The sequence below is a fragment of the Microplitis demolitor genome, chromosome 6 (genome assembly GCF_026212275.2).
Source record: "Microplitis demolitor isolate Queensland-Clemson2020A chromosome 6, iyMicDemo2.1a, whole genome shotgun sequence".
Taxonomy (NCBI): Eukaryota; Metazoa; Arthropoda; class Insecta; order Hymenoptera; family Braconidae; genus Microplitis; species Microplitis demolitor.
Genome location: NC_068550.1, coordinates 8238862 through 8265572, shown reverse-complemented (window position 1 = coordinate 8265572; position 26711 = coordinate 8238862). Strand labels below are relative to the sequence as shown.

The following is a 26711-nucleotide window of genomic DNA, read 5'->3' as shown; positions in this document are numbered from 1 at the left end:
CGAACTCCGATAAATTGTAGCGAAATGTTTAACCCTTTCACGCATGAGGGGTACATTTGTTCCCGCATAACTTTTCCAATTTATAATAATATACTGGCTAAATAAAATCTTTTTTAGATTTATAATTTTTAATTTTTTAGTACTTTTTAAAGTTTTCACGGAACACCTTGACATGTAATGATAAAAGTTAGTAATAGAAAAAATACTGTGTGCTAAATGTCGCCTGGAAAATCGTATAAATAATACATGCTCCATATAATGTTCATTTATATTATACTTCAGATCGTAATTGTTTTGTAGAATTTCATAATATTTAGTATTATAAATAAGTATATACATTTAATAAATTGTATTTTCTACCGTAGTTTGTGTTTATTTTGAAATAAAAGCGTCAAGTATTTTATTGTAATCCATTGAAAAATATATACCTGCACGCATATAGGAAAATATACACAAATTTCTGTCTTATGTGTGTTACTTTTATGTTGAATTAGATCAAAATAGATAGATATAAATAAACAAAAACATTTTCAATGTCTTCCCTTATTAAAAGAAAGGATTTAAAACGATTAGAAAAAAAAAATTTTAAATACTTTGAGTACTTTTGAATCATCTTTCTTATGAGCGCATTTAACATTGCAAATCATTTTTTTAAAAGCAGATTTAACTTGATAAGTATTTTTAAATTGTTATTTATTAGATTTTTTAAGTTAAGTAATTTAAATACTTCCTCTTATTGTTGATAATTTAATTTTTGAAATTCAGAAAAAATTAAGCAATTTTAAGTTTTTAAATTTCGCGTCAAAATTATTAATAATAAGACTGCAGAGGTTCATTAAGTTGTAAATAAAGTAATTTAAATATTTTTTTATTATCATTAATTTAATTGTTGATATTTAAATAAATTTTTTAAATTTTTTACGTTTTGAATTTCGCGCCAAATATTAATTTATATTTTAATCACAGGATGGCGAGAAATTCGAATTTGAGGTTATGAGTAACGAATGTGAACTGGCATGAAAGTAAACAAATAGAAAAATTTAATACAAAATATAAACTAATTAATTTACTTGTAATAATTTGAAATAATTATAGTTTATTAATAAACATATATTTAAAAAATGGATGATTTATTTGGTAAAGATGATTCTGGTAATGACAGTGATGTAACTGATGAAAAAAGTAATAATTTAAGTGGCGATAAATTAGATGACTCTATTGAAATAGAAGAACATGATATAAAGGTATGAAAAAAATATATAATAATTTAAAATAAAATTAATCACTATATTTATTTTATTTTTAAAGCCTGAAATAGATACGTCGTTACTTTCATCATCACCAACGAACTCGCCGATTAAAAATAATGACTGTAATTTAAATTCAATTGCTTCTCCGATTGATAAAAATACAAGTGGAAGTAATGACAAAAATGAAATTATGAATATAGATCATATTGATTATCTAAGCACAAGTACTGGTACAAATGCAAGTACTAGCGCGAGTACTATTTCTACTATAACTAATAAAAATAACAACAACAACAATAATGATGATGATATAATGACGATCGGTAATAATAAAGAAGATGATTTATTTACAAATTCAATTGTTTTACCGCAACAACAATTACGTCCGATGGATATTGGAGAACGACGAGAGAGTAAAGAAAAAAATAAACGTGAGTTAGAAGAAGAAGAACGTGAAAAAATGCAGTAATTATATTTTTTTTTATTATTAATATTATTAATGATAAGGCTGTGCAATTTTGTCAGTTAAATAGGCTAAACTATTATATTGCATGGTAAGGGATGAAACAAAACGATTTCAGGTGAAGATGAAGTCGACTGCCCAAGCAGTTACTATCTCAATTTTTCTGAACCCCAGTAATCAAAGGTAAAAAAATCCGGGAATTAAAAAGAATTCCAAACTATTAAAAAGTTTCAAAATCGTAATAGAATCAACAAAATTGTATGCATTTTTTTTTTTTTTTTTTTTTTTTATATTAACTGTCTATTTATTTATGTACTACTAATCCATTATTTGATCGGCTGACACAACATACCTCGAAACTCGCAGTTTTAATGCAGATGATATGAAAATTCTTAGGGCCCAGTTGTTCAAGCCAGGCTTATTTTTAATCCGAGTTTAAATTATTACTGATAGTACATCTATATATTAATATGTAGACATACCAGCAATAATAATTTAAACCGGGATTAAAAATAAGCCTGGTTTGAAAGACTGGCTCTAAATATTCACAGCAGAACTTGAATAAACTCACAATTATCAAAAACTAATCAAGGTTTTTTGAATGAAAAAAGTTAGTACCGTATTTTTAAAATTTTTTGAATTCGAATTCAACTCAGTGTCTTAATTAACCACATAGAAAATATATTTTTAAATAGTCTCATTGTATTTTCATTAAAGATCATGCTTTAATTTTTTTAATTATGCCAACAAATCTATATTCATGTAAAATTAATTAATTTTATGAAATTTTCATGAGAACGATCCTCGAAAATCAGTAAAATTATTAACATCTACTCTGCACAGTAAAAAATATTCTGTTAAAATCAGCATGTTTGTGTGTTAGAAACGGCTCGCACAAAATATGTTATTTTTTAACACAGATTATGTGTTGAATTTCAACATTAAATTTGTGTCAAAATTTAAATACGAAATAACAATTAATAAAGTTATTAAGTCCTATTTTTATAATAGGTAACATATTTAAAGCATTGACTTGTAGATCGATTTAAAATTTTCAAGTGGCACAGTGAAATGTGTTGATTTAACCCAAAATAATGGACACAAAAAATTTCGAACGGATTGTTTTTAACACAGTCACACAATACTTATTATTGAGTATAAATATTTTTTTTTTTAATCTATTTCACAAAAATACGGTATTAGAACAGTAGTTTTACGGCCCAGGGACACTGTTCGTGTCGTGGAGATATCAGGTCTCGAACTGTACTCTTCGGCAGCCGTTTTTGCAGCTATTTCCTTCTCCACCTTTGGCTTTCACACCTTATTTGATTAAATTGTACAGCCCTAATTATTAATTATTATTAGGAATAGTCGTTTTAATTTAAAAAATTATATTCTTTTCAGAGTATTAGTATCTAACTTTACAGAAGCACAGTTAGATCGTTATGAAATGTTTCGTCGTGCTGCATTTCCTAAAGCTGCTATTAAAAGGGTAATTTGAGACTATTTATTAATTATAAATTATCAATTAACGACAAAATTAAGCAAATAATTAATTGTCAACTATTTATTTAATAATAGATAATGCAAACAATAACCGGTTGTTCTGTATCACAAAATGTTGTTATTGCAATGTCAGGTATCGCTAAAGTATTTGTTGGTGAAATTGTTGAGAAAGGTAAATTATATTTATTTACAATTGTTAGATTAATCTTTAAAAACATAATTTAATGACTTTTAGTATTTTTTTATTAATTAGCACTAGATGTAATGGAAGAATATAATGACAGTGGTCCTGTTCAACCGAAACATTTACGAGAAGCTGTACGTCAACTTCGCTTACAAGGACAAATTCCTATTGGACGTTCCCGCAAAACATTTTTTAGACTTTAATTTATGTATAAATAATTATTTAGTAATTTATATATTTTTTAATTTGTTTATTAATTTATATTTACAGTAAACTCGGAATCTTTTTTATAATAAAACAAAAAAAAAAAAGATTTGAGTATATATTCATTTTAATTTTTATTAACAGATCTGAATGTATCTGCATATCAAATTGTCAGTTTTTTTATTAAAGAAATTGTCTATACGTAAAGTAATTAATAATGGATTTAATTAAAAAGAAATGATAAAAATAATTATTATTGTGTTAATAATGATACTCAGTGATGTAAATAATGAAGAATTGAATAATAGTACAGAAATATCAAAACCAGGTAATATATAATGAAAATTTTTGTGCTAGATCAGATAGTTTTGAAACTTTAATTTGTTTGAAAATTTATTATTTTTTTCTTTACTCATTACAAGAACAATTTTATGAATTACTGTCCGTTACCTGCCACTTTGCTGGGTGTAATTAAAGTGTAATGATGATTTTTTTTTATGATTAAAATTATTTTTACAACTATCGCTTCGACCTGTGACTTCATCTGCAATCGTATTGATATAATCGCAATAAGCTATAAAAAATTAATTACACACAATTAAATTAGAAATAATAGCACCATAATTATAACGATCGGACGAAAAAAAAATTGTTTACCTTTTTTTATTGAGTTAAAATATACGCTTCTTTCTCATAAGATCTCAGGTAAAAGGAAATCATTAAAGTAATACCCATATAAAAATCTTTTCTTATTCTTGAGCAAGTCTGCTCTCAAGATCGATAGGTGCTAGTGTCTTTTTTTACGTATGTGTCTTGCTGTAAATATTTGTAACCAGATTTAAATTGCGTCTAGTGCAAGCCTTACACAACAAATTCGTGCCAGATAATAACTCAATTCTGAAGGAAGACTATAGTTGAAAATAGTTGCGTATGGCTTGCTCAAGATCTGCTCAAGGCTCAAAATTGACCTTAAACCTTGAACAAGCCATGCGTAAGTACCTACTGTAAGTTATTGGTGCAAGAAATGCGTCAAACTCTTTTTCATTGCACCGTGTTAAAGATATCTTTAATATCCTCGCGTATGATACCATGAGCAAGACATACACAAATCTTGACATAGGTTTCTTGATACACGATCTTGCGAAAGACACATACGTAGAAAAAGACACTAGCAGCTAAGGGTCTTGTTCAAGATATTTACTGTAGAATCTTGCTCAAACACGTGTTATTAGGGATCTTGGTTAAGAATTTGAGCATATAATTACACGTCATAATGAATATTCCTGCCAAATTCCAATTCATATATTTAAAAATCGGGAACATATTAACGTTTGACGCCTCCCACGCACCCCCTTACGATTCATGTGTCAAAAATACTAATAATTATACAACTTTAGGGTGAATTTTATAATTGGTAGATGATCCTTCCCATTTTTTTTTTTTTGATAATTGTTAAAAATTGGCTATAAATGATGTGGTCAAATATTTTAAAAAACATTTTTTTTATAATAGATGATAATGAAGAACCTAAAGTATGGACACACTGGACAAAATGGTCAGGTTGTAGTGTAACATGTGGTATCGGTCATATCAAACGTAATAGATATTGTCTAGTTGGTGGTTGCGGTTTAAATGAAAAACAATCACAATTAAGAACATGCACATTGCCAACATGTTCAACTCAAGGTAATATTATATTATTTAATTTGCCATAAAAAAAAAAATTTTAAAACGGTTGACCCTGTGGGCCAACTCTAAAACTGTATATCTTGTTGAAAAAAAGTAATTTTTGTCCTACGATATTTTTTGAACAAATCGACCGATTTGCACGTGCTCTGCGGCGATCGAAAGAGCTTATTGAGACTTGAGTTTGATCAAGAGAAACAAATCGGTCCAGTGGCTTAAGAGTTATGCAACAAATCTGAGAAAATAACTTCTTTTTTAATTTTTATTTTTCGTATAACTTGTAAACTACTTGACCGATCGACTCCAAAATCTAATCAGTTCTAGGTCTTAGTGATCCCTTTCGATTGCCGCAAAGCACGTTCAAATGATCAGAATAGCTTTCTAGGATTTAAAGAGGTCAAGATTTGATGAAATCTCGATCTTCGAAAATCGTACTGAAACCAATAACTTCCCTTTTTTGAAAATTTTCAATTTTCATGGCGGGAAGTTGAAAAAATTTTCCATTTATTGAAATTTAATTAAATCAAATGTTTTTTTTTTATTAGAAATAAATAATTTATCATTACAGCACGAAAAGCGAAACTATGGGACCATTGGGGTAAATGGTCATGCTGTAGTGCAACATGTGGCCCAGGTAAAATGACACGATGGAGACATTGTGTTTCCGGTGGATGTTCTATTGGTGAAAAAGAAGCCCAAATAAAATCATGCCAAGACAAACCATGTATTGATTACAATTAACTAATTATTATTTATTAATATATTAATTTTATTTAAATAATAAATCAACAAATTACTCAACAATTATTTTAAAATATATTTTTATGGTGGTCCGCTAACTGATACCAGTAATTTTATTTCACCACTAGTGATCCTACTCTAGTAGCATTGTTTAAGTAAATTACTTGACGAAAGTTCTTCAGAAAATCTCTTACGGAAGATGTAAACATGACTTGAACGCGATATACTTCATAAGTATACTATTTGCAGATTCTTTCTAAAAATCTACGGAGATCCGTAGAAACAGTCTGCAGTAATTCTTAACCAGAGTTACTACGAAATTGCTTAAGATATCAAGTTTATTTTTTTTTTCTTTGTTCGTTGCTTTCATTCAGTACTTAGAGCAAATCCAGTGGTCAATAAAATTTAAAGCGCTACAAATTATTAACATTTACATTCGATAAAATTAAATTAAACTTAAGTGAGCACCACTGAATTTACTATATAAATGCTGAATACACAAGTCATGAAGTAAAAGTAGCCATCTGCAGGTATCTTAAGAAATTCTGCAGCAAGTTTGGCCTAAAGAATCTTACGCAATTATCCTAGCCAAGTATTGCAACAGATTTACTTGAGATATTTTATGAAAGTATCTTGCCAAGACTGACCATGCAGACTTGTTTAAGGTACAAACTTACATACGACTTTCTTTAAAATGCTACTAGGGCTGATATTAGGAATTTTATCTCACTATACTTGATCCCACTGGTCACTGATCCTTTAATATATATTAATGTGTACCAACAAAATAAATGATGACCTAATCAACGGGATCAGTTGACATTACATCATAGTCATCAATTCATTGTTGCTTTTGCTGTGATTCAAATGCATCTTTAGTACGAAATATCGGAGGTAAATCGATGGTCGCATCAGTTCTTGGTGTTACTACAAGCGCACTGCTATCACTTTTATATTTCTGTAATTAAAAAAAAATTTTTAATGAATTGACTTTTTTGTAACTTTAAGGTAAGTCCAGTTATGTGATAAATAGTAACTTACAAATAGTGAAAGTGGATTAAAAATACCAAGGAGCCGGTCAGATACTGTCGTACTGACACCCAATTCAATCTCAGCCGTGTCAACAGCAGCTTCGAGATTTGTCAAGTCAATATTTGCACGTGCTACTACATGCTCTAGTGCATCTATTCGTTTGCATAATTCCAGTAACTGAGGGTTAACTGAACGAAATCTTACTAGATGTTCAAATGTACATTCAGCGCGTAAATTTTGTACCTATTAATTATAATATAAATAGATTATATATTTATTGTATGTATATGTTTTGTTAATTACCATTCCAACAATTGATTCAAATTCTTCTAGACGTATCATCATCTCTTCAATAGTGTCATGAATTTTTAATGTCTGTAAATTTAATATTAATATTATAATTATTATTGAAGAATCGAAAGTTAATAAAAAAAAATACCTGATTAGGTAAATCAACTTTCATATAAGCTGAATAATCTTTAGCTAATTCGTAAATCATTTTGTTATTAACATTACTATTATTGTTATTATTATTGATTTGCGGCATTATTTGTCAACTATTTAAATTTAAGTAAACATGTATGAAGAAAATTGATTAAGTAATTACAAAAAAACTGATGTTGTACAAATTTTTCATATAAATATTACGTATGGATGTGAATAAAACTGTATTATTAACTAAATTTTATATTGTTAATGTAAATATTTTTGAAGAACTTAATGAACTTATAATACTGTCAGATGGTAGTAACAATAATATAGATCATATGGTTGAATTTTAGAAGGAGAATGATCTACGACGCAGACGCACGCGCATGCGAGTTTTCATTAGAAATGTGTGTGAATAATTTGAATTTACGAATTATTTGTGGCAAATCAAATAAATATAATTTTTAAATAATTTGTTGGATTTGAATTATTTGTAAAATTTTTTAATTATTACCAAGATTTTGAATTATATAATAACTTTAAAATTTTTTAGAAAGTGTGAATTTTTCGTATTGTTCAGAACATCCGGATTATTTGTCGATTCTAAAATATGAGTACCCTGATTAAACAAAATAATTTGAAATAATTAAAAAATTTTTGATACTTTCGAATAATTTTTAATCAAATTTTTAGGATTAAAAAGTATTCGGAATGATTAAAAACTTTTATTACTGGCCAAATCATTTCATATCATAACTGGTGACAGAAATTTTAATATTATTTTAAGATTGAAAAGGTTTCGAAATGATTAACAATGTTTAATCGTTTTAAGGCAGTATTTTACTTTGAATACTCGAAAAAAAAGACTATTTTTTACGAATTTTTAATGAGATTATCAGTAACGATATGCATGTAGTTTATCAGGCTTAATAAATAAATTAAAAAAATTTTCGTATTTATTTTATAAACTTTTAACATACAAAAACATCATTCGAATACAACGCCTCGATTAGTAGGAGGGTCTGTGTTTGATGCAATAATTTCAAAAATGCACAATTTGAAACAGAAAATTTTTGAATTTTTAGATTCAATATATCACTATCAACCGGCTGAACTAGGGTTCTTAATGTATATGCAAAAATAACAAAATGGAAACATAAATAAAAAAAAAAAAATACTTTATTTTTCGCACCCTCAAAGTAGAACACTGCCTTAAATCATTTTATACTCGGACGCTTTTACAGTATTAAGGAAGATTTGATATGATTAATTGTGAAATTTCAAAAATGATTTACATAATTTGGAAGAAGCAAAAATGATCAAAAAATTAATCCTTTTTAATCCTATCGAATCATTTCATTTAACGAGGGTACTTTATTCGAACAATATTCGAAGGGTATGAAGCATTCATAATCTTCCGAATAATTCGTATTATTCGATTGGGATTCGAATATTCGATTCAGATTTCGAACGTAAAATTTTTATTAAAACTATGATCAATTATAACAACTTTATAACAATAATTTATGAATAATTCAAATATTTCGAATTCGTAAATTCGAATTATTCGCTGACTTCGAATATGTATTGATGATTAGAAAAAAATAAAAGATAATAATTTTCTTTCTATAGATAACAAATTCACTTGACGTAAAGTAATAAACTTATTTTCGACACTTATTACGTTGAGCCTCTTTGTTATCTTCATTTATGTCAATGCTCGAAGTCAAATTCGTCATATATTGTGCGTCAATTACGAATTGAAAACATTCATCATGCTCCTAGATTAAGATTTTTTGGTATAAATATTTTTTACTGACGTTTTAGATTTTTCTTCAAAATACAGTGACGTCCTTCCTCTATTATATCTTCGGAAAAAGATCTTGTATATAAATGCAGGACGTAGTAACGTCTTCACATTACAATTCTTTAGAACAAGAACAACGTAAAGTGACGATACCGTGACAAGTTTTTAAAGTTTAAATTTAAAAATATCAAAACACAAAATGGGTAAGAAAAATTGATTTATTTATTAATTATATTGTTAATTTATTGTTTACTTGAACGTTTTTTCGTCTCTTTTATGCTGGATTATTATGAACTTTCTTTTTCATATTTTAGATAATTTTCTAGTTAAGTTATTGATAACATTGACTATCCATGGTGCCATGAGTGCTATAATTCCTGACAACAGTCATCTTCTTTCGTTGAGGACCAATCTGATTATTGGTCCAGAAACTCCAGTCTATTATGTAAAATATTCGTCAGATAAAAAAATGGAATTCAATAAATCAGACAATGTTAGTAAAAATAATATAACTTAAAATTTATAACTTAAATTTTTATAATAACAATGAGCAGCTCACCGTCACTACGTGACTGCCCGAGGATAATTACTAAATTCATTAAGTATAATTCAAATTTAATTGTTCATTAAAGTCTTACCAATTAGCTCTTAGATACTTTTTTTATTTTTATTATCATTATAAAACTTAATAAGACAAATTTTGACATTCATCCGCAAACTTATTGATTTCAATAGTTGAATAATCATGAAGCTCTTAAAAAAAAATTACATGCTATCGAATTTTCTTTTATTAGTCACTTAATATATTTTTTTTTCTTAAATATCTCAACTACGACAATAAGAAATAAAAAAAAATGATTAAATTTCGATGTTTTACCAAAAGTGTCATCTTTCATTGATACAAAAAAATGAAGTATCTAATCTCAAAATTTTGATATCAGTAATCTTATAATATCATATCAATATCTTTGAGCGCGAAATTTATATAAGTTAATAAGTATTTATGAAACGTTAAGACATTCAACTAACAATAACATAAAAAAATCTTAAACAAATTAAAAGGCATAAATTAAAGTCGACTTTTTCACTGATACCAAATTAAAATTGTTTAATTTCTACTATAATAGAGACATGCGATGAACTAAATTTTTTCTATTCTTTCTTAGCAACGTAGATAATAGATATATTCAGTGATATTCAGTTCTATTAAGTGACAAAATAATTAAAACATTAAGAGCCAGTTTTTCAAACCAAATTAATTTTTAGTCCGATTTCAAATTAATATTACTGGTATACCTATTAGACTGTCAGAAAAAAAAATGTGTTTTTTTTTTAACTAAATACATCTCAAAAATTACTTTAATAAAAAAAAAATCCTCCTAAAATTTCAGCTCTGTATCTCAAAAATTGGGCTGGCTCACGAGAGGGGGGGGGGTCCTTTCCCATTTAAAATACATTGAAAAAATTTTTTTTTTATTTTGTAAATAAATGTGAAAAATTTTTTTTCCGATTTTTGAATCCTACGATTTCTTAGGAAATTAAATTCTTTACAAAAAAATCTCTTGTGTAATACGTTCAAAGTTGATAGAAAAAAAGTTGTTGAGATAAATAGAATTTTTTTGTTTTTTATTCGTTAACTAGCAGGACTTCATTTTTTTATTATTTTGCAATTAAAGTCCTTATAAAAAATGTAATTATCTATAAAAATGGTCCTTAGGTCGTTTTAATAGAGCTTATAGAATGAAAGTTATAGAACTCTAAAGTTAGAAAAAATCGAATTATTGAGAAAATAATAATAATAATAATATTTAATCAGGTATTCGAAGCTTCAGCATTATATAATTATTACAAAAATCCAGCCAACGACCGCACTAGTAAGTAACTTGAAACTAAATAAAAATTTAAACAAAAAATAGAAATTAATAATTTTAACTTGTTTTTATTATAGACACATTCGTATTAAATGTATTAGTTGTCTGTGACTATAAACTTCAGAAATATGTCGAAAAAAAGGATTTATTACAGACTGTACTTGAAAAATGGGATGAAACTGCAGTGAGATTAAGTCAATTGAATAATCCACAGATAAAATTACGTATTGCCGGAGTTATTGTACCAGAAGTACGTAAACTATTTGTTTTTTGTACTATTTATTTTTTAATTAAATAATTAGTTGTTTACTTAATAATCACTTTTTTTTTAATTCATGAAATAATTATTGAACTAATTAACCAGAATCTTTACCTCAAAAAATTAAAAATTATTCCATCCTTGGTTTTATTTCAAAAATATTTATTCTCGAATAAATTATCGTAAAGTTTTTAATACGAAGTATGTATATATTATAAATATATTTCTTTCAGCATCCTGACATATTTGGTTTATCAAACTTAGGAAAAAGTAACTCTAATGAAAGTTCATGTTATCCTGAGTATTCGACTTTCCGTACATTGACTGATTGGTTCAAAGATCATTACAATAACTTTAGCGATCTTAAATATAATTTCGTTGCCTTTATGTCAGGGTGAGTAGACTATTAATAATTATTATAATTTGTAATTTATCATTATTAATATTTATTTTCAATTCATCAGTCAAGATATATGTAGCGAGGACACGAAAACAAAAATGGCTATTGGGACATTCCTTGGGAGCAATTGTTACCAAGACCAGAAAATACTTGCACCTTTCCCGAATGGTGTACTCATCGATTATGTTCCGGCCCATTTTGGCCTCTATGCTACACAACTGATTGCGATGAAGTAATTACATTTTTTTTATAGACCCCTTATATCATGACGCTGTTCTTATTCATAACCAAAAGTACCATCAACTATAAAATGACCTAAATCTATGCAGTTCTAATTAAAAAATTAAAATTTTCTTATTTCAAAAGAGATTTCAGAGAGTTATGATCTCATATAACAATTTTATTGAAATCTTGTCTAAGACTTACAACAAAACTTTGTATTATGTTGTATGTAAAAAATGGTGTAAGCTAACATTTGGCATACTCAACCAAATTTGCTCAACAATCACTAAATATATATATAAATATATATCGTAGGTCAAGAAGGGGTAAAGTGACAGAGATATATATTAAGTGTTTTTTGAGCGAATCTGTCGTAAGTCTGTAAATATCTTGAATAAACTGGTCCAAGTTTCGATCAAGAAATGCGTGATTTTATCAATGAGTCCTGTGTATATCTACAATATTATTTCATACAATAGCACAGCAAGTTATACTAAAATCTTGACTTTAAATCTTGCATTGATATTTTGTGATAAAATTTACAACTACATAAAGATGTAAATCGGAAGGGTTCTCTTCAAAACACTTTTACCAAATTAACACAAGACTGCTTTAAGATTATTTTTATTTATCAATTATTACAGTACTATAATTTAATGACTGTTGCAGATTTGGAGTTCAAAGCGACCAAGATGTAGGCTGTGGGGCTGATTACATAATGAGTTTAAAAGAGCATCCAAGTTACCCTTGGGTTTGGTCTGACTGCTCAAAAGCAGCTTTTGAAAAAATCACCAAGTAAATATATTTAATATCCATAGATTTTTTTTTATATACAATAGTAAATTTTAAAATAACATAAAAAAATTTTTTTTAGCGATTCCGCATATGCATGCTACAAAATGTAAGCTCACAAGTGAAACCCATTGGACTGGAAAAACATTTTTTTTTAAATTTAAATTGATGAAAAATTATTTTTGTCGATTTAGTTTAATGCTTCACTTTATTTTTTTTTGCACAATAATTATTTTAAACGTTAATGTAACTTATTAGTATCATATATGCAAGCATAGTCGAACTAATAGTATATTATTATTAATATTATTCGATATATATATCTATAATCCACGCAACTGCTTTCCAGGAAAGGTGACTCAGGTTAAAATAAAAATTTTTTTATTTTTAATTATTTATTTCTATTGATTGATTTAATGGCAGTAATAATTAATATCATTATAAATATAATTATTGTATTTAATTTAATTATTTATTTATAATTTAACAATCATAAATTGAGGGTATAAAATAAAATTTTGCTAATAATAGCGTATTGTGTTACTTTTTATTTCAATTTAAAAGTTTTAAAAAAAAAGTTATGATTAATTGTTGTTTTAGTAAATTATAAGAACTAATTATAATTGTTATCATTATTTTTCTCCATACATATTTTATACACGTGTAAGGATTCATGTGTTTTATTAATTGTGCTGACGTCAAAGTCATTATACGTCAGAAATAATAATTTATAACTTAATAAAATAAAAACATCAAAGAATACTTAATTACAATTATGATTTTTTTTTGTTTTTTTTGTTTTTTTTTTTTTTTTCATTCCATTAGTATTTTTTGTGAATTATATTACTTTAATTTATAAATATGTGTATTTAGCAAAAAATTAACTTTTATTATTTAAATAGACACTTTGTTTTATGTACATGGTAATTGGGTAAATTTGCTTAAATTAAATATAAAAGAGTTTAAAATTATATTTAAATATAATTATTTGTGTGTGTAAATAAAAAATGGAGAAGTAAAAGTATGCGTAAAAAAAAAATTTCACTTTCCAGTAAAGGGGTAATGTTGAAATATATATATATATATATATATATATATATATATATATATATATATATATATATATATATATATATATATATATATTGCCAAAGATAATCAATTAAACCCAATATTGAAATTGGCCAATAACTAGATACTATCAATAATTTGTTTATTTTTTTTTTTAAATGAATTATTTTTTTGAAATTAATATTTTTATTTGAATTTATGAAATTATATGTAAATAAATATATAATACGCAACTTTATTCAATAAAATGAACATAAACTTCTTCTTGTGTAAAAAAAAAAAAAATAAAATTTTGAGTTAATTATCGACTACTTTGAAATAATTTCAATTGCTCATAAATTCTTTTTAATAACATGTAGTTTGGCTTAAGTATTTATTCGCATGAGTTCTGATGGCCGTGTCCGCACTTAAATCATAAATTTATTTTTATTCATTTTTTCCATGGTTTTAAATTTCGCGGTTATAATTTAAACTTTATTCAATTATTACGTGCCAAAAATATTAATAAGGTAAAAGACCTAGTACCCGATCACTCATGTATTCGTATCTATCTTTACTACATTTTACTAAATATAGATAAACAAATACATGGAGTGATCGATTACTAGTTTCCTGATCGGGTACTGGGTCTTTTATCTTACCCGAAATTTAAAAAAAAAAGTTCTTATAAAAATCTTTACATAAATTCAACATTTAAAAAATTGTTTTAATTTAAACTTTAACTTGGCTTTAATTTAAATAAATTTTTATTGCAATGAATATTTGGATATATAAAAATATAATAGTAACAATAATAATAATACTAATAATAATAAGAAGAAGAATTGTTTTTTTTGTTTCTATGTAAAATTATCTAATGAACAAAAAAAAATAATAATAATAATTTTCAATTGTCATGTATTAAAGTTCACGATAAATTATATTTTTGCAAAATAAAAAAAATAATAAATCAGAAGATGATTTATCAGGGTTATTATAAAAAGCGTAAATATTGCGTAAAGTTTGGTATAGCTAGTTAAAAACGTACATACATATAAATATAAACATACATATATATAAATATTTAGCAAGATAGTTCATATAAGATATGTGAAATGAGTATTAAGTATTAAGTGAATGGTTATATATGAGTGAGATAGACCGCCAGGTTTTAGATGATACTTACATAGAGCTAGAGTGAGATAGAAATATGAAAGAGTCTGAGAGTATCCCCAGGTAATGTAAGACATTAACTCGGTCTGTCCACTTTTGCGATCATAACTTTGTTTTTAAGAAGTGGGAGCCAGAGAGATTGTACTTCTAGGTAACTAACGTAGTCTGTTTTTAAGCTTCAACACTTTGCTTGATATACTAAGCACTGACAACTACGACATTAAATTTTTTAAATTTTTTCTTTGTGAATTCATTTGTAATAATCGTAAGTTTTTTTGGTAAGTGAAATTTATTTATTAAGTTTTTTTTTTAGTTATTAAAACTTTTTTTTCAATTAATAATAATATATCGAGGAATAAGTAATACTTACCATTTATTTAAAAATCCTAGACCGGCACTTTGATGATTTAGGTCCGAACCTAAGTCTTATTTAATCGACTTATTAACCAATGTGAAAAAAATTTATCACTTTAATATCTTTTAGTTGATGTTTTTAATTTTAAAAAATGCAGAGTTAATATTAAACTTTTATCCACTTTTATTCACTCTGATCCAAAATTTTAATAATAGAATACGTTTGTATATAATAACAAACGATTTATTTAAATACTAATATATTGATATTTAAATTATAATTAACTATAATAATTTTTTTTTAAGTTTACAAAAAGTTACTATTTCAGTGATTTAATCTGCAAGTTTTTGCTTCTAGTGTTTAAATTCGTGTTTTATCTTTATAACTAACATGTGTATACAATTCCCTTTCGAAGTGAATTTCACTTCGAAAGGGATGGAATACATAAAAAATATTCCGGTCCGCGTTCACTTGAAATTAAATCCCTGTTTACTCCGAAAGTTATGTGGTGTAACTTAAAAAGTATAAATAAATAATGTAATCGTTTTACAAGGTAGCCGGTTAATACAATCGTCTAAAAATAACCCAAATAAAAAATATCAGTTAAATTAAATAATAGCCATAATTTTATGATAAGAATTTCTATTCTCGATATATTCTGAACAGTGTCATCTAATCAATATTTATTGTAAAATATATATAGTCCATCCTCGTTGTAAGACTCCTCGTTATAAGACTCGCCTTAATTTGTTAAAAATTGTATGAAAAGCTTTCTTATCAGTAGCCTTATTTACACTTTGAGTCAAATCCTCGTTATAAGATTATCATCAACTATGTACAAAATACAGCCAATTTATTTTACAAAACAAAATATGGAGTCTTATAGCGAGATTCAAGCGCAAAACGCTGTCAAATGATGATAGGGGAACCCGAATTTTAAGAATTTTTTTCCCCTATCATTAAGATTTTATTTTTTTCTAGAAAGATATGGGATAAGTTGGTCACTCGGAATAGTGAGACTATTTTAGAATTCATACTAAAAAAAAACTTTTTTCATGTTTATACTAAAATTTTAAATATTACAATAGTAATGCTCGTATAAAAAATTCAAAATCTGATTCAATTAAAAACAATTATACAGAATAAATTAAATATCAATACACTGTCAAAAATTTGCCGAGTGAATGCGTATAAAATTACTGATAAGCTGATATGCACGCACACATAATCACGCACACATACACACATTTGTACACCAGAACACACACACACACACACACTGTTTAACAGTTTAATATAAATTGATATAAATTTATTAAAGTATTAAAACTCCGGACCGGAGTGAATTGGGAGTAAAATAAAAATCCGCGTCACTCCGCAATCACTCCGCTAAAAAATACTCCCCATTTACTCCACATGCGGAGTGATTTTTTTAAAAACTCCGGAACTCCGAGTGGCGGAGTGAATGCGGAGTGAATTCGGATTTAATTTCACTCCGAATTCACTCCCGATTTTGTACAGTGTATTTACGACATAGCTGATGAAGTTCATTTCAGCCGACTCATTTTTTGCCGATCCGTAATGAACTAATTAAGATAATAATACGAAAAAAATTTTCAGTTAAAATTTTAAAATGGTCGCACTATTTGGAGTGACCAACTTATCTCATACTTTTTCTAAAGATTATAAATAAACATTTTCAAAAAAAATAATGTTTTTTTTTTTGTTAAAAAAGTGGTGTTTCATTTTATCTTACACGCTTATAAAAAATATGGTGTTTCATGTTGTCTTTAAAAACAGTATTTATGTTACTTAAAGAAATTAATCTTTTACTATAATAATTTATATATATGGAGAAATTGATTAGTGTAAACTCGCTGTTTATCTAAAATAAAACGATGGAAATAACACTGTTTGTTATTTGTAGAGTTTTAAATAACGACTTTTTTTTTAAACTAGTGGACCGGTTTAGCACTTTGAACTTGATCAAGGTAATCGCCTAAAGTATAGGAGGATCAAAGTTTCATTTAGATACGTAAGCGCTTACGATGCCACAAGACGCGTTATATTACATATATGTATATAAAATTTTGGATTAATGGTATTTTTGGAACTTACTCGAATGTTTATGACAGATTATAGCAAGGTTCTATAAAAATTTTATTATGAGGATAAAAGTAATATCTATAAAAACTACTAGCATGTCTTAGTCATTTTTACATATTTACCCGTTTGTGAATCACAAAATTTCCAAGTTTCCTCGAAAGAAGAATATGTATTTTTTCGTACTATCATCATCTTAGAGCCCGTGTTAATATTTAAATTAACAGCTCCGAATTCACAGAAATTTTTTTTTTATATTTGCTAGAGGTCTTTGGGGAACACCCAACATTGTATTTAAAAACACTCGAGTATGACTTATACAGAAAAAAAAATAATTTTTTGGCGCAAAAAATATTTTGCATTATGAATTGAAGACAAAAAATATATTAGGACTAAAAAAGATTTCCCGAAACAAAAATTTGTTTTCCGCCTCAAGAAATTTTTTGTTTTCAATTTATAGTGCAAAAATTTTCTTAGGGCAAGTAAAAATTTTCTGGGGACAATTATTTACGTCAAGAAAACCTTTTTTTCTGCGTACAGTAATTTAGATAATTTGTTTATTAAAATTTACACTTATTATATTTAAATATTAGAAATTAAAAGTTTAGGAAATATGTAAGATAGAAGACCTGGTACCCGATTATAGGTAAATAGTACCCGCTCACTTCCTGTATTTGTGTATCTATTATTTAGTAAAATTTGACTAAATATAGATATATAAATACATGAGCGATCGGATACTATAGTAGTTCCCTGATCGGGAACTGAGTCTCTTACCTTAGTTCCTAAAAAACTAGATTAAAAGTTGTAGATAAAAATTTCTCTACTTTGAATTATAAATTTAGTGTAATGCTATAAAATTTCCTTTAAATTTATCATATCGTCCATAAATTTAGAATTACAGACAATTTTATGCCAATTTTCATTGAAGTTTACCTTTCAAGCTCTGTAATTTGAGCATTATTGGTCGTGAACACTGGACTCTCACAAATATCTTGTAGCAAATTTTATGCTTTACAAAATCTTTATACTCATTTTTTCCCAAATAATTTATTTCAACGATTTTAATTCAGAATTAAAAGAGATTTTATGCCTTTTAATTGAAGCTTAACTTTCAAGCTTCGCAACTTGAAAATTATGGGTCGTAAACACTTGACTCTTGAAAGATTTTTTGTGGCAATTTCTATGCCTTACAGAAGCTGTGCGCTTGATTTTACCAAAAAAATTTTTTAAAGACGAAAAATAAAGTCAAAACAGAAAAAAATTCTTATTTTATTTAAATGGGAAATCTAACTTTTCAATGCGTCAAGCCTTTGATTAACTTGAAATTTTTCTTCATCCGCTAATTTTTTTTTCTATAAATCATCAGTTTTTCAAATAAGACAGAAAAAGAAATATCGCTTTAAATTGAAACACCCTAATATATATATATATATATATATATATATATATATATATATATATATATATATATATATATATATATGTTAGAATATAGTGTAAAAAATATATGGGGTAAGTTGTTCATTCCAAGCAGTATGACCATAATGAAATTTTGGCAAAAAAAAATTTTTTCGTGATTATTTAAATTATTTAATTATAAATAGACAAAAAGGCTGACTTGAGGATAAAGTGAAATTAAAAAAAATAATTTATTAATTTAATTTAATTTATTTGTAAATTTTACAAATAAATATTCTATAAATATCAGCTATAACTTCAATATTGATATTTAATTTATTTTACATCATTATTTTTAATTTTCCCACTTACATGAAGAATATATTTTTGGTCTAAATTCTGAAAGTGTCGCATTACTCAGGGTGACCAATTTATCGCATCCTTCTTCTGGAGACTATATTTAAACATTTAAAAAAAAAAATTAATTTTTGATAAAAAATCATGACTTATTCTGCCCCATTATTTCCTATGTTTAAATTAACTAATCTTACTGACATTAATAATTTTTAAATTAATTATTCAACAAAATTTATTTTAATAAATTACGTTAACTCTTATATAAGCTAATAATTAATAAAAAACAATCTTTTTGTATTTTTATCCGACTTATTTACAAACCATCCAAAATATTTCATAAAAAATTACAAAACTAAAAATTGCCTAAAATTTTAGTCCAATTAATTACATAACAAAATACATAATAGCAACACCAAAACAAAATTACTCACGTAATTATTTACTTCTCAAAAATTATAAAACAATAATCGTTTTTAAATATACTATAATTAATTAAATACTTCAACCTGCTCCTAAATGTCCATTAAGAAATCTCATAATTATTAAAAAAAAATAAATTCATAACTTAAAATCCTCTGAATCAATGCATAATAAAAAAGAAATAAAAATTCCTCTAATCCTTCCGTATATTCTCTTCACATGCAACAATAATCTGTACGTCACATAATCATAACATCAATTTTAATCTATATCTATTATTATTCTCCGCTCACTGATTTCAATATTATCTTCAATAGTCATTTTATTTCAGCCACTACTGCATAGTTTAAAAAAATTGTGACTTATAAACCACAAACATTTAAAATACAAAAGGCAATTAAAATATATATATACATTTATACATATATACAAATAAAATCAATCACCTAGTGATTTTGTAACTATATTTTATTAAAAAACATGTTCTGCTAAACTAAAAGCGGTCAATAATCTCTCGTGCATTTCTCTTTCACTATAAAATTTCCTGACGTTGCAGTTATTTTTATCTTATGTAACATTATAACATTTAATATATATATATAAAAGGTGAGCTAACTTACTTAATCTTTTTAAAAAAAATCGATTAAATTGATTAGAGAGCAATTTAGCCACCAATGAAATAATCCTGACAAACCAGAATTGTGGAAAATTTTAAAATTCATGAAAAAATCTTTTCACTTGATACCTTTATGTAATTACTATCAAAAATTATTATTCCGTAATTTATATTACACAAGATTCATTAAAGTCCATTAGCATATGTCCATAAAAAAGGAAGAAAAAGTTTAAATAACTAATTTATGCGAAAAAAATGAAGATATTAAATTAAAATAAAATAATGATAATGATAATAATAATTTAATTTTAAAGACTTTCTTGTTATTGGTATATTATTTGGTCAAGGTGAAAGGTGTGGTCTTTTGCAAACATGACCTTGAACTTTCACTAAATAAAGAAAAAAAAAAATGATAATAATGACACTTGTTTGGGCATAATTAAAAATAATTGATGTGTTGACAAATTTTTTTTTGGGAGTAAATAATTTAATTAGTGATTTTAATTGCAGATAAGCAAGATGGATGATAAATTGAGCCCGATTCAAAAATTTTACCGAGGTAAAACAATATTTGTGACGGGTGCTTCAGGATTTATGGGAAAAGTTTTGTTGGAAAAATTGTTGTACAGTTGCAGTGATTTGAAACGCATTTATATTATATTAAGAGCTAAGCGGGGACGTTCACCGGAAATGAGGCTTGATGATATGTTTAAATTGCCGGTATGATTTTTTTTTAATATTAATAATGGTTTTAATTATCAAGTTTTATTGATGACATTTTAATGTTATAAAAGACGGAAAAATTTATAATTTTAAGCTTATGTAAGTCGGATTATGTTTGATGTTTATTTAATTTATTATTAAAGACTGAGTCTAATTTATTGAATGCGGAAGAGAATATATTTATAAAGATACTACACGGAGAGAAGTAAAAGTTATCATCTAGTTATAGTAAAATTTTTAAACTGAATTCGAGAGTAGCGAATATCATTTAAATTATTAGGCAAGCAATCTGAATTGTTATTAATGATAATCAGAAATTGCAACTTCTATTTTAATTAATTATTACTATTATCAGCATCGTAATTCTCAATATCCTGACGGTAATAGTAACCATCAGGTTATTAAGAAATACGATGAAGTTAATAGTTATAATTAGTTAAGATAATAAAAGTTATAACTTCTGATAAACCAAATTGAAAATTTAGTATCGTAGAAAGTTTAATAAAATTGTATCCGAGTAGTAAATAAAATATGAGGACGGATTTTAATTAAAAAAAAAAAATATTGAATTTCGGCGGGAAATTTTCGATAAATTACAAAAGCTTATTACTAAGATTATTACTAAGATTTAAGTTATTTTAAATAGTGAAATTAGTGATTTTTTAAAATGCATTAAGTCTGAGTTAAAAAATGGCGCCAAGATTATATTTGAAACAAAATTAGGAAATAAAATACGAGCTTTTGAATTTGAAATTAAAAAAGTAATGATATTTGGCGGGAAATTTTTGATAAACTTTAAAAGCTTATTACTGAGGATGTAATTATCGTAAATAAACTTTTTTGATATTTTGCAAAATAATTTTTTTTCTAAAACTAAAAATTTATCTTATATGTCATTTATTTGAATTAATTATAGATGTTTGATAGAATTCGTAAAACAAAACCTGATGTATTCAGTAAAATAACAGCATTGCCTGGTGACATGTTACAAAAAAATTTCGGCCTAAAAGAATCGCAAGAAAATTTGCTCATAAATGAAGTTGAAGTTTTGTTTCACTTCGCCGCGACCTTAAAGTTGGAAGCCAAACTAAAAGATGCTATTGAAATGAACACAATTGGTACCGCGCAAGTTTTAGAATTGGCTAAAAAGATGCCAAAATTACAAGCATTCGTTCATTTAAGTACGGCATTTTGTCACGTGGATCAAGAAGAATTAGGCGAGTGTGTCTACGACTCTCCTGATGATCCAAATGAGGTTATGCGAATGACTCAGTGGTTAAAACCAGAAGCATTAGATCTTGTGACACCAAAGTAACGCCTTTCTATATACAAACGTTTGATAATTTTGCAAATATTATAACTCAAATATTATAATTTCTCTTTTTAGACTCTTGGAACCACATCCTAATACTTACACTTATTCAAAACGATTGGCTGAAACTTTGATTGCTAACGAATACCCAAATTTGCCGTGTGTTATTGCACGGCCATCAATTGGTAAATTTTGTTTATATTATAGAGGGAAGTGGAGAAAAAGAAGACTAGAAGTTTTTTAACAAAAATATTTACTAAAGTTGAAAATAGTGCAATATCAATGCTCGTATAAGAAATAGAAAGAACTTTTAAATTCTATGGAAAAATTAAAAATTAATTAAATTTCAATATTAAATTCATAGTTGATAGTTATAGAATATTTGTTTTAAATATTTATGAAATAATTATATAAAAAAATATTTTTTTTCAAAGTTCTTTTTACCCAAGTCAGCTTTTTGCCGATTTGTATTAAAATAATTTAGATAATAAATACGAAAAATATTTTTTTTGGTCAAAATTTCAAAGTGGTCTTACTATTTGGGGTGACCAACTCGGCTCATATTTTTTTCTAGAGATTTACAAAAAAAAGGTGTCTTATTTTGCCCCATTCTCCCTTACACTGTAAAAAATTTGCGGAGTGAACACAGACTCACTCCGAAAGGAAGTTTATCGGATCATCAAAACTTCGAGTCAAAGTGGATTCGGATTGAAATAAATTCTGTATTCGCTCCAAATTTTTTGATTTTGTTAGAATGTAAGTTTAGACTATTTGTCCTAACAAATAAAAATTTCCAGTGACTCCGGCATGGGAAGAACCATTACCAGGATGGGTTGACAGTCTTAATGGACCAGTTGGTATAATAGTTGGAGCTGCAAAAGGCGTAATTCGATCTGTCCACTGCAATGGCCACTACCATGCCCAAATAATTCCCGTAGATTTAGCTATTAATGCTCTTATTGCTATTGGGCACACAATTGGAACTTGTAATAATCGGTACCGCCATTTAATTTGATAATCTATTTTAAGGTCAGAAACAGATTTTTTTTTAAATAATGAATGATTTTTGTATAGACCAAAAAATATTCCTGTTTATAATATTACTCAGAGTGGAGTCAGGCCAATAAGCTGGGCTGAAATTGTTCAGAAAGGAAAAGCTATTGCGTATAATTATCCATTTGAAGCAGGAATTTGGTATCCAGATGGTGACATACGGAGCAGCAAATTTGTTCATAATTTATTTGTATTTTTTTTTCATATTTTGCCGGCATATTTCATTGATTTCTTATTATTAATTTTCCGTCAAAAACGCTTGTAAGCATAAATTTATTATTCATATTTACATACTATTGGTATACATATATTAATAAAAATGTGTTGTGTTTATAGCATGGTACATATTCAAAAACGTATAAGCGATGGATTAGAAGTGCTACAATACTTTACAACTCGTGATTGGATATTTCATAATGATCAATTAATGAAACTATGGGAGGATATGGATCCGCGCGATAAAAAAATATTTTCAATAGATTTTTTCGCTGTCGAAGAAGCCGAGTATATTAAAAATATTATTCTTGGCGCCCGAGTTTACTGCATGAAAGAAAAATTGGAAACTTTGCCCCGTGCTCGGTTTCATTTAAAAATGTAAGTACGATTTTTTTTTTAATTCCTAGCGTAATAAAAATTTCATCTTTTTAGCCGGTATAATTTACGGTAATCTAGTAAGCGGTCAATTTACCCCAAAATTTACGACAGTTAACTTCTGTACGGTAAAAAAATGGCATTTTTATAGTACTCTAATAGCTACTTTAGCTTGAAATAACAGTAATTTGAAAATTGAAATTACCGAAATTTGCTACCCGAATCCGCCGACAATTTGACAGCAAAAGTTGGAAAGAAAAATTTGCGGTTAATTTTTCCGCAATTTAGAGGTAACTTTTGTTACAAGAAAAAAACCCTAATAAAAGTTTCTTTGAATTTTTCGTCAAATGTCCGTCAACTTCGGACTTTTCCTTGACGAAAAATTTAAGGAAACTTTTAGAAAGTAAACTTTTGCTAAGCAAACTGTGCCATTAGGATAAATATGGTAAAGTGATGAAAACAATTTGACTAAAAATATTATCATGTTATTTATTCTAAAAACTGTCTTTTTTCAACGCATAAATTTTTGTGTGTATTATATTAGTTGCATGTAGAAAAATTACATGCATTTCATGGAGGCTGAGATTAATCGAAGATTAATGTAAACTACTGAATCATACTCTTTAGTAAAGTAAAAATTATCTGAATAAAGACGACATTGTATTTGAGTTACAAGTAACGTTTTCGATGTTAAATGTGTGTTTTCAAACATTGTAATTTGTTTGAGGACAATGGGGCGGGGGGAGTAAATTGATCCATCAAAAATTATATGACTTTTTCTATTTTCAAAAAATTACTCTTTAGCAGAGTAAAAATATGATCTAGTGATTTTATTTCTTTAGAGAGAAAGATTAGACACGGAAATTATTACACTGAGAAAAAAAAAACTTTTGTTAAGAACATTTACTTGATACAAGAACATATGTTCTTGATAATTTTTAAGAATATATAATTTTGTCTCAAGAATTCGTAGAATTGAAGGAAACAATTTTTATTTAATTCAAGTAAAGCTATTCTTTTGTTTACTCATAATATAATATCAAATTCATATAATAACAAAAATGAATTCGATACTCTTTTCTCAAGAAATTGATAATCAATAATAATAAAATAAATATTTTGAACGGATTTCTTGAACCAAGAAATTCTTGTTTCGAAAATAGTACTTTTTTTTCTCAGTGTAGAAATTAAAATTTAGAATAGCTTAGGATTACTCAAAACCACAGAAAAATTTTTCTTAACAAAAATTCTCTGTAAGCGGTAAAAATCTATTGAACACGCAGAAAAGGATTTCTTAGTATTTAAGGCATCATTTCTTAAACATCATTTTTTTGTATTAAACAAATATTTCTTAAGACATGACTTCTTAAGTACTAAGAAATCTTTTTAAATGCTAAGAAATCCTTCTATCATTTTAATTTTATGATGACATTTAACAGTAGGTTACCAAAATTTTGCGGTAATTTTGTGTGGAATTCGTCAGAAAATTTCAATTAGTTGTATAACAATACTATATTATTTTACAGACAGTACGCAGTACATCTCATAGCAGTTTACGGATTTTACTTTGGAGTAATGTGGCTGATTGTTAAAAACTTTGAATCGGCTCGTTACTGCCTGGATTTTGTAACCGAAAAAATGAAGTTGTTACCAATAATTGGACGTTTCGTGGAAAAAATAGCCCCAGTACTTTAAGTGGTAAAAATAATCGGTTTTAAATAATAAAAAAAAAAAAGTTTAATTTTTTTAATAATATAACAGGAGCTCATGCAATAAGCCATCATGAACTATATAGATGTATATATATATTTATTTACGTATGAACGTAAATAAATGCAACCGACAGCTTTAAAATGAAAGGTATTACATAAACTCTAAAAAACATGACAGCAACCTATTATCAATATTATAATGATATTTCAATAATAATGATCATAATAATATATATAAAACTCAGTGTCTTATTAATTAATCATGATATAGCAAATATATATACATATTATCTATAAGCACATATTTTTTATACCTATATTTCAGGTATAAAAATATCATTATATATTATCCATGTCTTGTTAATCAAATATGCATATTTTATGACTGTATCAATCAAAATATAAGAACAAATAAATTTTATTAAAAGTACGATTGTTTCAGTTACTAATGATCTTCTCAATAAAAATACATGATTAAATTGGAGTTGGTTAAAGATCGAAAATAGGTATCGCTCTTTTATAAATCTAATCATGTAAAAGTTTCTGTCACAAGTTACTGATCACAAAAATCTTTTGGTAAGTATTACATGGACTTGCACAAGATAATTCAAAAACGATAATAATCTTGTAGCACCACCGTCCCGAGTTGAAATTTTGGCCCTCACTTCGACTTCAGATAACCACCAACTTTGATGAGGTTTTGCAGGGCTGATTAAAGATGAAACTACATACTAACTATGCTCCTCATTTGGCCATCGATGCAGTAGTTATCGAACAAAATACCATAGAGAGAATTAAATGAGGGCGAAACTTTGAGCCACATACATCCTTCTCTCTCCTCATTCCGTTCTTTTTATTTTTTTTTGTGTGTTTATCTATTGTGTGTGATTATGCATTTATGTATATATTTATATTAGCAGTGTCAAACACGTGCTTAGAAAAAGTGCAGTAAATTCACTTACTGCCCTTTTCCCAAGCACGGAAGAACAGTCGTGTTAA

General features: G+C 26.6%; 4 protein-coding genes across 5 annotated transcripts; 3 read left to right on the top strand and 1 right to left on the bottom strand.

Annotated features, from left to right (window-relative positions):
- The first annotated feature begins 31 nt into the window (after nt 1-31).
- Nucleotides 32-3696, top strand: LOC103580544 (transcription initiation factor TFIID subunit 11). 2 transcript variants are annotated; one of them, XM_008562332.3, is made up of 6 exons: nt 32-186; nt 967-1244; nt 1309-1715; nt 3118-3205; nt 3295-3391; nt 3473-3696. In XM_008562332.3, exons 2-6 carry the CDS (start codon nt 1122-1124, stop codon nt 3604-3606), a joined length of 849 nt encoding a protein of 282 aa, XP_008560554.1. In that variant the 5' UTR covers nt 32-186; nt 967-1121; the 3' UTR covers nt 3607-3696. The 2 variants fall into 2 exon arrangements, with proteins under 2 accessions (XP_008560554.1, XP_008560555.1); XM_008562333.3 differs by lacking the exon at nt 32-186 and adding an exon at nt 785-851.
- A 2345-nt stretch (nt 3697-6041) lies between these two features.
- On the bottom strand, nt 6042-7829 carry LOC103580545 (biogenesis of lysosome-related organelles complex 1 subunit 4). Its single transcript, XM_008562334.3, has 4 exons — nt 7506-7829; nt 7370-7441; nt 7076-7309; nt 6042-6992 (listed from the first exon to the last, which is right to left on the bottom strand). Exons 1-4 carry the CDS (start codon nt 7611-7613, stop codon nt 6876-6878), a joined length of 531 nt encoding a protein of 176 aa, XP_008560556.1. The 5' UTR covers nt 7614-7829; the 3' UTR covers nt 6042-6875.
- Nucleotides 7830-9394: 1565 nt separating this feature from the next.
- On the top strand, nt 9395-13376 carry LOC103580546 (uncharacterized). The gene is made up of 8 exons (XM_008562335.2): nt 9395-9505; nt 9617-9795; nt 11119-11176; nt 11251-11423; nt 11666-11826; nt 11897-12064; nt 12724-12849; nt 12929-13376. The coding sequence occupies exons 1-8, from the start codon at nt 9502-9504 to the stop codon at nt 12957-12959; spliced, it is 900 nt and encodes a 299-aa protein (XP_008560557.1). The 5' UTR covers nt 9395-9501; the 3' UTR covers nt 12960-13376.
- Nucleotides 13377-15208: 1832 nt separating this feature from the next.
- LOC103580547 (putative fatty acyl-CoA reductase CG5065) lies at nt 15209-26068 on the top strand. Its single transcript, XM_008562336.3, has 8 exons — nt 15209-15347; nt 20832-21041; nt 21961-22355; nt 22432-22541; nt 23154-23352; nt 23431-23670; nt 23746-24003; nt 25527-26068. The coding sequence occupies exons 2-8, from the start codon at nt 20841-20843 to the stop codon at nt 25693-25695; spliced, it is 1572 nt and encodes a 523-aa protein (XP_008560558.1). The 5' UTR covers nt 15209-15347; nt 20832-20840; the 3' UTR covers nt 25696-26068.
- The last annotated feature ends 643 nt before the right edge of the window (nt 26069-26711 follow it).

Coding starts and splice junctions, on each gene's coding strand:
- LOC103580545 (XM_008562334.3), bottom strand. CDS start 7,613: ATGCCGCAAATCAATAATAATAACAATAATAGTAATGTTAATAACAAA. Junction 7,442..7,505: donor AAGTTGATTTACCTAATCAG/GTATTTTTTTTT, acceptor TTAAATTTACAG/ACATTAAAAATTCATGACAC. Junction 7,310..7,369: donor TTGAATCAATTGTTGGAATG/GTAATTAACAAA, acceptor TATAATTAATAG/GTACAAAATTTACGCGCTGA.
- LOC103580547 (XM_008562336.3), top strand. CDS start 20,841: ATGGATGATAAATTGAGCCCGATTCAAAAATTTTACCGAGGTAAAACA. Junction 23,353..23,430: donor ATTGGAACTTGTAATAATCG/GTACCGCCATTT, acceptor ATTTTTGTATAG/ACCAAAAAATATTCCTGTTT. Junction 23,671..23,745: donor ATTTTCCGTCAAAAACGCTT/GTAAGCATAAAT, acceptor TTGTGTTTATAG/CATGGTACATATTCAAAAAC.
- LOC103580546 (XM_008562335.2), top strand. Junction 11,424..11,665: donor CCGGAGTTATTGTACCAGAA/GTACGTAAACTA, acceptor TATTTCTTTCAG/CATCCTGACATATTTGGTTT. Junction 12,850..12,928: donor GCTTTTGAAAAAATCACCAA/GTAAATATATTT, acceptor AATTTTTTTTAG/CGATTCCGCATATGCATGCT.
- LOC103580544 (XM_008562332.3), top strand. CDS start 1,122: ATGGATGATTTATTTGGTAAAGATGATTCTGGTAATGACAGTGATGTA. Junction 1,716..3,117: donor GAAGAACGTGAAAAAATGCA/GTAATTATATTT, acceptor TATTCTTTTCAG/AGTATTAGTATCTAACTTTA. Junction 3,392..3,472: donor TGGTGAAATTGTTGAGAAAG/GTAAATTATATT, acceptor TTTATTAATTAG/CACTAGATGTAATGGAAGAA.